Here is a 10,563-nt window from a genome sequence, read left to right on the forward strand (position 1 = left end):
TGTTCTTCTTCAACAAAAGAAGTCATACAAAGAGATAAAGTGACTAACACACATAATAGAGTATATACAAGCGGTCCATAATGTGAACATACTAAAGTGGAGTGGGTATGTGTGGACTAGTTAGTGTAGTCCAGCTGTAGAATCTCTGACGAAGATATGTCGGTGCCAGCTACCAAACCTTCTAGTGATATAAATGTCGAAGGGTCATGTATGCGCCTCGTGAGTGTCAGCACATGTTGAGCTTGACATCTCAAAATTTGAGGCAAGGTTTGCCTTGAAGATTGTAATGAAATCCTCATTAGTGCGCTTATCAATGAACATGTTGTCTACATAGAGAATGATAATAAACAAATCTTGCTTGTCTTTTTCACATATAAAGTACTTTATGAAGGACTGTTATAAAATTCATATATAGTCAAATATGTACCAAGCTTTGGGAGCTTGTTTCAAACCATATAAAGCTTTATTAAGCTTGCCTACCTTCTATTCTTGACCAGTTTGGAAAAATCTAGCTGTTTGACTCACATAAACTTCTTCCTACAAGTCGCCAATCAAGAATGTTGCTTTGATGTGCACTTTCCATTCATGATTGGTTACCAAAGTAAAAACAAATCAAATAGTGCTCGTATGGGAAGTGGGAGTAAAAGTTTTATCATAATTAATCCCTTTCTGGCTAGGCATAAACTTTGGCAACAAGTCTGGCCTTAAATCCATCTACCTTTCTCTTGATTTTGAAACCCACTTAGTACAAATAGCTTTCTTACCAAGTGGTTGATCCACTAAATCCCAAGTACCATTTTTTTAGAATGGCATGAATTTTATCATATATGGCTTTCACCCGATTTGGATCTTCTTGAGCCTCTTTAAAAGACTCAAGTTCATCTACATCATGTAGAGAACTAAGAAATTAAAACTCACCAATATCTGTTGAAGAAGTGGTCTAAGCACCGAATCTGGTTCTACTTTGCAAAGGATTAGACAATTTGCTATCTTACAAGGTGCTTCTAACCCATCTAGGTAAAACCCAAGATTCATTAATTGCTAATCTTTCAGAATTTACTACATCTTTTAGCTGATCTAAAGTTGGTGCATCAATTCTTTGAGCATTCTCCCCTTATAACAAACAAGGATAAGTAGGCCAAAATTTGTTGAGAAACTGGTATAGGTAATAATCCATCAAAAATGTCTAGAGAATTGGCATAATCATGCTTATTGAATTTCATCATTGGATAGATAGAATCCTTTGCAAAAATGACATTCCTACTGACAATAATCTTCTTTGTGAGAGGATTGTAGAGACAATAACCTTTACTTTCAATACTATAACTAATAAAAATGCATTTCACTACCTTGTCATCAAGCTTAGTTCTACTTTGTGCTGGCACATGGGCATATGCCAAACAACTAAAAACATGCATTTGTTCACAACCTTAGGTTTTTTATTGAATCAAGCCTCATAGGAGTGATAGTCTTTAAAGCTTTAGTGGGGCACGTGTTCAGCACATAGGTAGCACATAGAATTGCTTCCATCCAAAACTTGTGTGGAAGCTTGCTAACCTTTGACCATGCATCTAACCATCTCCATGAGAGTTCAGTTCATCTCTCACCAACACCTTTCTATTGTGGTGTATAAGGAGTTGTACACTGATGATGATTAATGCCTTTTTGTGCCAAAAAATCTTTGAATGTAGACATATATTCCCCTCCTTTGTCCAAACAGAGAGTTTGAATTTCTAAGCGAGTTTTTTTTTCAACCATAGCAACAGTGTTGAAAATGAGAAAATACCTCTGATTTTTCCTTTATAGGGTAAGACCAGCAGTACTTGCTATAATCATCAATGAATGTAACAAGATATAAGTTTCCTCCCAAAGAAGTGAACATTATATTAGACCACACACATCATTATATATGAGCTACAAGTTTCCTCCCAAATAAGTAAACCTTATATTAAACCACACACATCATTATATATGGGCTGCAATTTGTGATCAGCTCTATTTGTTATAATTTTTTAAAAAGGTTGGCTATAACGTTTACCAAGAATGCATACTTCAAAAAGATATATTGGTGGTGGATCAAGTGGAGGAAGATCTTTTATTATCCCATGTTACTATAAGCATAAAACCACCAACACAATAGAAGTGTGGCTAAACCTAGCATGCCACAACAACTGGGCATCTTTCAATACATTAGAGGTGTCTACCACACAAGCAACATCACACTTATCATGCATGTCCAATTTGTACAAATCACTAATGGTTAAAGATCTAGTAAGCCCAATCTATTTGTCATGTTCTCTGCCATGTATAATGTGTCTATCATATGCAAATTCAACGTTAAGACCCCCTTGCTAAAGTGGGCATAGAAAGTAGATTCTTTTGAATTCTTGGAGCAAAAACTATATTTTAAGACAAAAAAGATCCTCACCACTTATAGTAGTGTGAGAACTATCACACCAAGACCTTTGATGGGGTAGGAGGCATTGTTGGCACACATAACAGTGTGACCATCATACATAGTCTCCATATGTTTAACCAAACTCCATTGAGAATTTATGTGCTTAGAAGAACCACTATCAAGAAATTAACTGTCAGAGACAGTTGTAGTTGCACTAAGAATACATCCTAATCAGGATTATAATTGCAAATAGACATTACTGAGAAGTCTTGATGGATAATAACATTAGTAGAGTCCTCTTTCTTGGAACTCTGATTGTTAGAGGCAGAATTATTGGAACCCTTGTTGGATTCCCTTTGTCTTCTTTTCATTATTTTAAGTTTAAAGCAATTTCCAATTGCATGGCCGACATTCTTGTAATATCTGCAAGTCACCTTCTTTGGCTGTTCACCCTTAGCCACATAAGTTTTATTAGAATTGGTCTTTCGTTGAAATTTCTTGCTCTTATCCTTAGCTACTAGAGTCACTTGATCATAGTGCTGGAAATCTCAAAAACATGTTTTTTGGACTGTTCCTCTTGTAACAGTAAGTTAACAAGCTCTTGATAGGTAAGAGGGGTTGTATTGTCTCTTAATGAAAGTCGAAGGAAAGTATTAAATCCCATATAAGATTCAAGCAAAGAGTTAAGAATGATGTTAAGCATGTCCTTTTCAAGAATAACTTTATCAATATTGAGAAGTTACTCTCTCAAGTCCTGTAATTTTGTTAAATGTTCATTCATGGACCCCTTTACTTGTAGATTTTCATTATCAAGTTGTATTCTAAGAAAGGTAATCCTTGTATCATTTTTAGCATGATACTTACATAATTTCTAGAGTGTTCTATGCAAGCATAGATGTTTTACAGAAGCGAATGTGTAGAACAATAGACCTTTTATAACTGACAAGGTAATTAATGCCAAAGCTTGAGCATCATGTGAATCCCATCTTCTTTGGTCAATAGTAATTTAACGAACTTGATGCTGGGTGTATTGGCCCTGACCCCTAAGGAGTAGTAGGAGAAATTATGCTAGAGCAGAGGTCATTATTACCACACTGACATAACCCTATAAACCTTTGCAACCAGGACATTTCTAACCATGAAACTCCATAGGGACAAATTCGACCCACATCTAATTTATCCTCTTTGGAAAGAATATAAAAAAAATCATTGGACAAGTTATTGGCCATATTTGGCTGAGATTTTGAGAAGGAAAGAAGCACAAAAAAGCTTGAACTTTTTTAGCACTGCTGTACTCTGTGGAAAAGTTGCTAGAAATTATCAATTAGACTTTGCGAGTCAAACTTGTAGCCATATTTCTCCTTTTGTTGTAGAAGTGGGGGATGACCTACTATACTCTCCTACATCAATAAATTCTACAAGGTTAAATGCATGCAACTAATGCACATCATAGACGTAAAATTATAGAGATGAAAAAAACACTTACAAAGTACTCATGGAAGGACACGTTGCCTCCACTACCAAGATGCAATGAGCCTACACTCTCAATTCAAACCACTAGTCGCCTTTTGCTAATTGTATATATCAGGAATGTCCCTATACTTTGCTTGGATCCTCTACATCTAGCCAAACAAGTTTTGGCTTCCCCTCCCTCAAAGCATCCCTTGCCTCAAATCTGTGTAATGCCATGGTTTTAACCATGACATGGTTGATCCACCATTGATTAGTCACTACTTCACCGTATATTCGCTCTTAATTTGCGAGATGATGAAGTTGTTTTTGTCCTTCTCTAAGGCTTTCCACTTCTTCATCACCTCGTGCACAAACTGAATCTTAAGCAATTGGCAGATACACTCCTTCCCTGTCTCATCCTGTGCCACCGCTCCATTGTGCACACGATAAACTTTCTATGTGGATGTTGTGCGAGGAGTGTAAGGACTCCTAGGTGTGTATGGTGTACTAGATGTGGAGGAGATGGGTGGGTAGATACACTCCTTCCATGTCTCATCCTATGCCATCGCTCCATTACGCACACGATAAACTTTCTCTGTGGATGTTGTGCAAGGAGTGTAAGGACTCCTAGGTGTGTATGGTGTACTAGATGTGGAGGAGATGGGTGGGACACTGACATGTAGGGGTTAATCCATCTATGCCACCATTCCCACCACAACCACTACCGCCACTACTATCACGCATATGCGTAGATGAGTGACAAGTAGGTGGTGTGCACGCCGGTGTATGCGAGGGAGTGAGAATCAGTGTGACTTTGGTGGTAGAGGGATGCGAGGGCCCATCCTTCCCAAAGTAATTTGCGGCCATGGCTTTTTGCTCAAGGGTTGCTTGTGAAATGAATTGGTAAAATTGGTCAGGGCTCATGGCTTGCGGTCTAGGCATGAAGGCAAACTCTGGAGAAGGCTGGGTGGAGGTGTTGGTAGGCGTGTTTAAGAGGCTGTAACCTTTTGGGGTTTCAGCCATGATTATACACACACACACATAAAGGTAAGCTTGGTCAAATGCATGTGTGGATAATGCTTGACATATGCATGGCAAAGCCTATGCATAGTCAAGCCTAGGCCAAGGCAAAGCAAGGGCAAACTTCTTTTTATGTGTGTGTGTGTGTGTGAGTGGGAAATGAAATTAGAAGCCATCAGGTAGTGGGAAATGAAATTAGAAGCCATCAGGTAGATTTGAAGGCATGTGTGCAATGCGTGTGAATCGCCTCTTATAATGTTGAACGGTGTTAGGACAAGGACACGTGGAAAGCGGAGTGGAAATGCGGAAGAAACCAGAATGTTCACCTAGGTTCGCGATCCTTCCACTTCTTCACTTCTTATTAGCGCGCACAACTGAAAGTGAAGCTCATCACACAAACAGTTTTGCAGAAACCCTCGCTCACCTGTACATTCTGAACCTGCGCGCTCATCTTTTGCATATACACGCCCTGCTGCTTCCTACCTCAATCCTGCACGCACGCGCGCGCACACACACACACCCTCTCTCTCTTGCAACAATCGGCTATGAATCCCGACCGGTTTACGCACAAGACCAACGAGGCCTTGGCTGGCGGCCAAGAGCTGGCTTTGAATTCTGGGCACGCGCAATACACACCGCTCCACTTGGCCCTTACGCTGGTGTCCGACGCAGGGGGCCTCCTCCGCCAGTCCCTCTCCAACGCCGCTGGGGACGCCGCAGCCACCTCCTTCGAGAGGGTCTTGCAACAGAGCTTGAAGCGCCTTCCATCGCAGGAGCCCGCTCCAGAGGAAGCCCCGGCAAACACCGCCCTCATTAAGTGCATCCGCCGGGCGCAATCCGCTCAGAAGAAGCGGGGAGACTCGCACCTCGCCGTCGATCAGCTCCTCCTCGGCCTGCTCGAAGACTCCCAAATCAACGACTGCCTGAAAGAGGCGGGGGTCTCCGCTTCAAGGGTGAAGGCCGAGATCGAGAAGATGAGGGGGGACAGCCAGAAGGTGAACAGTGCCTCGGGGGATACTAACTTTCAAGCCCTGAAAACGTATGGCAAAGATCTTGTGGAGCAGGCTGGGAAGCTTGATCCTGTTATCGGCAGAGACGATGAGATCCGCAGAGTCATCCGCATCCTGTCCAGGAGGACGAAGAACAATCCCGTGCTGATTGGAGAGCCAGGTGTTGGGAAGACTGCTGTGGTTGAAGGTCTAGCTCAGAGAATAGTTCGCGGAGATGTGCCAAGGTACTCTTTCACATGTGCATTCACTCACAAATGTGTCCAGTAATCTTGTGTTTTTACTGAATGCTTGTTCTGTCAACTGCTACATACATTCCGCATGTGTACTGCACATGAGTTCTTACAATGCCACATCTGTAGATTTTTCTCTTCGCCATCCATCCCCCACACTTACAATGCCACATCTGTAGGACTTTCTCTTTGCCGTCAATACCTTACATCTGTGTTTGCCCTTGCTATGCCATATCCAGCCGTTTCTGCCTTGGCACGTCTTCTGACATAAAAACATTTAGCTGATTTTGTCTTTTTGCTCTACATTACTGTCTATGTAGCTCAGCCTCAAAGCCATCTACCATTTTGCATAACCTTATGTTAAAATTTTGATAGCAAGTCACCGGATAGTGTAGAATTCAGGTCTCACAGAACATCTAAACTGCCATTGTTTTGCAGTAATCTGTCTGATGTACGAGTGGTAGCCTTGGACATGGGTGCCTTGATTGCTGGTGCAAAGTACCGTGGTGAGTTTGAAGAACGACTGAAGGCTGTCCTCAAAGAGGTAGAGGAGGCAGAAGGGAAAGTGATCCTCTTTATTGATGAAATCCATCTCGTGCTTGGAGCAGGTAAAGACCATGGTGGAATGTCTGCCATTAGCTTAATACAGTTCATTTATTGCGTGGATTGTTTTTTTCGTGATCATTAACGCATGTTGCTGTTACTCCAGGACGCACAGAAGGATCTATGGATGCAGCAAACTTGTTCAAACCAATGCTTGCCAGAGGACAGTTACGATGTATTGGAGCGACGACCCTAGAAGAGTACCGCAAATATGTGGAGAAGGATGCAGCTTTTGAAAGACGTTTTCAACAGGTATGTACTGGAGAGTTCTTGCTGAAGATGCAATGAACTATTCATGTCTGTTATTCGAAATCTCACATTGGTTTTTTGGGTTGTATGTGATTGCAAATAGGAAATGAGTTTTGTAATACTGTTACTCCTTGTTTCAGGTCTTTGTAGCAGAGCCTAGTGTGCCTGATACCATTAGCATCCTCCGAGGATTGAAAGAAAAATACGAGGGACATCATGGTGTCCGTATAATGGATAGAGCCCTGGTTGTTGCTGCACAGCTATCAAATCGGTACATAACTGGTAATGCCTTATACACCCACAAGCACGTCTTTTTTAAAGTTAAATGTACATGAGATGAATGTGTTTTAGTTAGTCGTAATGATTGTTTGTGAAAATTTTGTGCCTTGTATTATTGTAACTGCAAGTTATCATACTCCATTGCCTGTAATTTTGCAGGGCGTCACCTTCCAGATAAAGCCATAGATCTTGTCGATGAAGCATGTGCAAATGTGCGTGTACAACTTGATAGTCAACCAGAGGAAATAGATACCTTGGAACGCAAAAGGATCCAACTGGAAGTAGAATTACATGCTCTAGAGAAGGAGAAGGATAAAGCTAGTAAAGCAAGACTGCTTGAAGTAAGCTATGCGCGGTTCAATGTTTTCTGTCTAATGGTCTGCTTGACAATCAAATTTTTTTAATTTCGCTCAGTTGCAAATGATGACTTTTTGGTGGTGTAAATGTAGGTTCGATCTGAACTTGATGATTTGAGAGACAAGCTGCAACCATTGAAAATGAAACACCAGAAGGAGAAAGAGAGAGTTGATGAGATAAGGCGTCTCAAAAAGAAGAGAGAAGAATTGTTGTTCACGCTGCAAGAAGCTGAGAGGAGAATGGACCTCGCAAGAGTTGCAGACCTTCGGTATGGTGCTCTTCAAGACATTGAAGGGACCATTCAGAAAATGGAGGCTGGTATGGATGAAAATAATATGCTCACGGAGACTGTGGGACCTGATCAAATAGCTGAGGTAGGATTTCTCTGCCATACTCGGTCAATGGCTCACAACTTCTCTTCAGGTTAAATGTTTTGATCTCATTGCTAAACTCTTCTCAACTTGTAACATGGATTCTGCAGGTAGTAAGCAGGTGGACTGGTATTCCTGTTACTCGCCTTGGACAAAATGAGAAACAGCGTCTGATCGGTCTGGCTGACCGGCTGCACCAGCGTGTGGTGGGCCAAGATGAAGCAGTACAGGCAGTTTCTGAAGCTGTGCTCAGATCGAGAGCAGGATTAGGGCGGCCTCAGCAGCCTACTGGTTCCTTCTTGTTCTTAGGACCTACCGGAGTTGGGAAAACCGAGCTAGCCAAGGCTCTTGCGGAACAACTATTTGACAACGAGAACCAGCTTGTGAGGATTGACATGTCTGAATATATGGAGCAGCATTCAGTAGCAAGACTTATTGGAGCTCCACCAGGGTATGTTCAGTTGTCATTCTTAAACTCTTTTGTGTTAACGTCCTTTGTATAACAAGTAGAGATTTAGTTGATATATTATACAGATGGTTTAGGTTGTCAAAGGTACTAGCTTTGTATGTTGTCTTTAACACCTTAAGTAGTAAATGTTCAGGGGTTAGATAGAATAAACGTATTACGTTTGGTACAATAGTGGGTATCTGATGTTGATTTCGCTGTTAATAACTGTTACAGTTACGTTGGCCATGAAGAAGGTGGACAATTGACTGAAGCTGTGAGGCGTAGGCCATATAGTGTGGTGTTGTTTGATGAAGTAGAAAAGGCACATCCTGCAGTATTCAATACCTTGCTGCAGATGCTAGATGATGGGCGCTTAACTGATGGGCAAGGCCGCACTGTAAGCTTCTCTGATACAGTGGTAATCCTGACATCAAATCTTGGTTCTGAGCATCTACTTGCCGGGATGCATGGACAACAAAGCATGATGGTGGCAAAGGAGAAAGTGATGCTTGAGGTGTAGTTTTGCCCCTTATACCCTGAGAGTTGGAATTTGACTGCTGTCATACTGGTGGTTTTGCCCCTTTAAACCCTGAAAGTTGGAATTTGACTACTGTCATACTTAATCTTGCAGGTTCGCAGACATTTCAGACCGGAGTTGTTAAACAGACTGGATGAAATTGTTGTTTTCGAACCTCTTTCTCTTGAACAACTGTGCAAGGTTGCACGTTTGCAGATGAGAGATGTTGCTCTTCGTCTTGCAGACAGAGGAGTTGCATTGGCTGTAACTGATTCAGCATTGGATCTAGTTCTTTCTGAAGCTTATGATCCGGTGAGCTTGTCTTTTTATGTTATGTTTCTTGGTTCAAAGGTACTCCAAATGCCATGCATGTCTAAAATTACACAATCTGAAAGAAGAGCTTACGCACAAGATGCGATGGTTCATTGAGCAGGTATATGGTGCAAGGCCTCTTCGTAGATGGTTGGAGCACAGGGTGGTGACACAGCTCTCACGGATGCTGATCAATGATGAAATAGATGAAAATTCCACAGTTTACATAGATGTGCAACCTGGCAGGAAAGAGCTTAGCTACCGAGTGGATAAAACAGGTGGACTTGTTGATGGTATGACTGGTCAGAAATCTGATGTCCTAATAGAAATCCCAGATGGCAGATTGGGGCCACATTCTACAAAAAAGTTGAGGATCGAAGAGATGGATAGTGACGATGATATGCAGGATTGATTTTGCTGTCTAACTTGGATGGAAGATGGAAATAAGAGGACAGTGTGATGAATACACTCCAACTTGCTGTGGAAATTTGGAGTAGCGTGGATTGGCCCAAGTGCTTTTTTTTTTTTTTTTGCAAAGCGATACTGTAGTGGGTTTTGGATTTTAAAAAAACGTATTTTGATTCCAATGTTGTGACTATGATACTGTGGTATATGTATATATGTCTCTCTCTTTTTCTGCCCCAACAAGAGTCAGCCTCCCTATAGCAGGGAGGTATCCTTAGTAAACATTGACATCGCATGCACATCAATGAGATTCTCAGACACTTGTGCAGCTTCTATATCTGGATGTATTCAACTCATGCAATACACTATCAGTATCCCCCCTACACTTTTGAGGAGGGTTGCCAAAATAAAAAGTTATACATGTAAATTAATTAAATTAACTTTCTAAAGAAGGGGGCTAGGCTGAAAATTTTCCCTTTAAAAAAAAGGTAGAAAGACGAAAATAGAGAGTTTTATATCATTGTTATGCTGATTTAATATCATTAATATGTTGTACATAACCACTGCCTTAAAGACTACAAGATCTCTCTGTCTCTGAGAGTCTCTCTCTCTAGTCATGGCATTTATGTTTAATCAACTCGAGTATAGGTCGCCTCAGTAGGTTTCACAAAAATTCCATACTTTTGACAGTCATAAGCACGATTGCAGAGATAACATACACAGAGATGCATTTGTGTGCTAGCTCATGCACAAGAGCTTGAGGACTATGTGGCATCAATCATCTCTTGGTGAGTGAAAAGTGTGCATCACCTGTCACTCCCTACACCAGAGTCACAGGAAACAACCGTTTCAGCCCCTAGAAACGTGTTTTTCCATTTCATGACCTTGTTCGTATCCATGGCCGTTTCTCAT

The 10,563-nt window shown here is 41.3% G+C and overlaps 1 protein-coding gene across 1 annotated transcript; it reads left to right on the plus strand.

The window, feature by feature from the left end:
* The first annotated feature begins 5,172 nt into the window (after positions 1 to 5,172).
* On the plus strand, positions 5,173 to 9,833 carry LOC147612912 (chaperone protein ClpB1-like). The gene is made up of 10 exons (XM_086782184.1): positions 5,173 to 6,104; positions 6,549 to 6,718; positions 6,820 to 6,965; positions 7,103 to 7,244; positions 7,401 to 7,582; positions 7,691 to 7,972; positions 8,080 to 8,420; positions 8,652 to 8,931; positions 9,049 to 9,246; positions 9,368 to 9,833. Exons 1-10 carry the CDS (start codon positions 5,416 to 5,418, stop codon positions 9,656 to 9,658), a joined length of 2,721 nt encoding a protein of 906 aa, XP_086638310.1. The 5' UTR covers positions 5,173 to 5,415; the 3' UTR covers positions 9,659 to 9,833.
* Positions 9,834 to 10,563: the final 730 nt, after the last annotated feature.

Source organism: Cibotium barometz, chromosome 44, assembly GCF_041138505.1.
Source record: "Cibotium barometz isolate CiBa-2024 chromosome 44, ASM4113850v1, whole genome shotgun sequence".
NCBI classification, from domain to species: Eukaryota; Viridiplantae; Streptophyta; class Polypodiopsida; order Cyatheales; family Cibotiaceae; genus Cibotium; species Cibotium barometz.

Coding starts and splice junctions, on each gene's coding strand:
- LOC147612912 (XM_086782184.1), top strand. CDS start 5,416: ATGAATCCCGACCGGTTTACGCACAAGACCAACGAGGCCTTGGCTGGC. Junction 7,583..7,690: donor GTAAAGCAAGACTGCTTGAA/GTAAGCTATGCG, acceptor GTGTAAATGTAG/GTTCGATCTGAACTTGATGA. Junction 9,247..9,367: donor TTTCTGAAGCTTATGATCCG/GTGAGCTTGTCT, acceptor TTCATTGAGCAG/GTATATGGTGCAAGGCCTCT.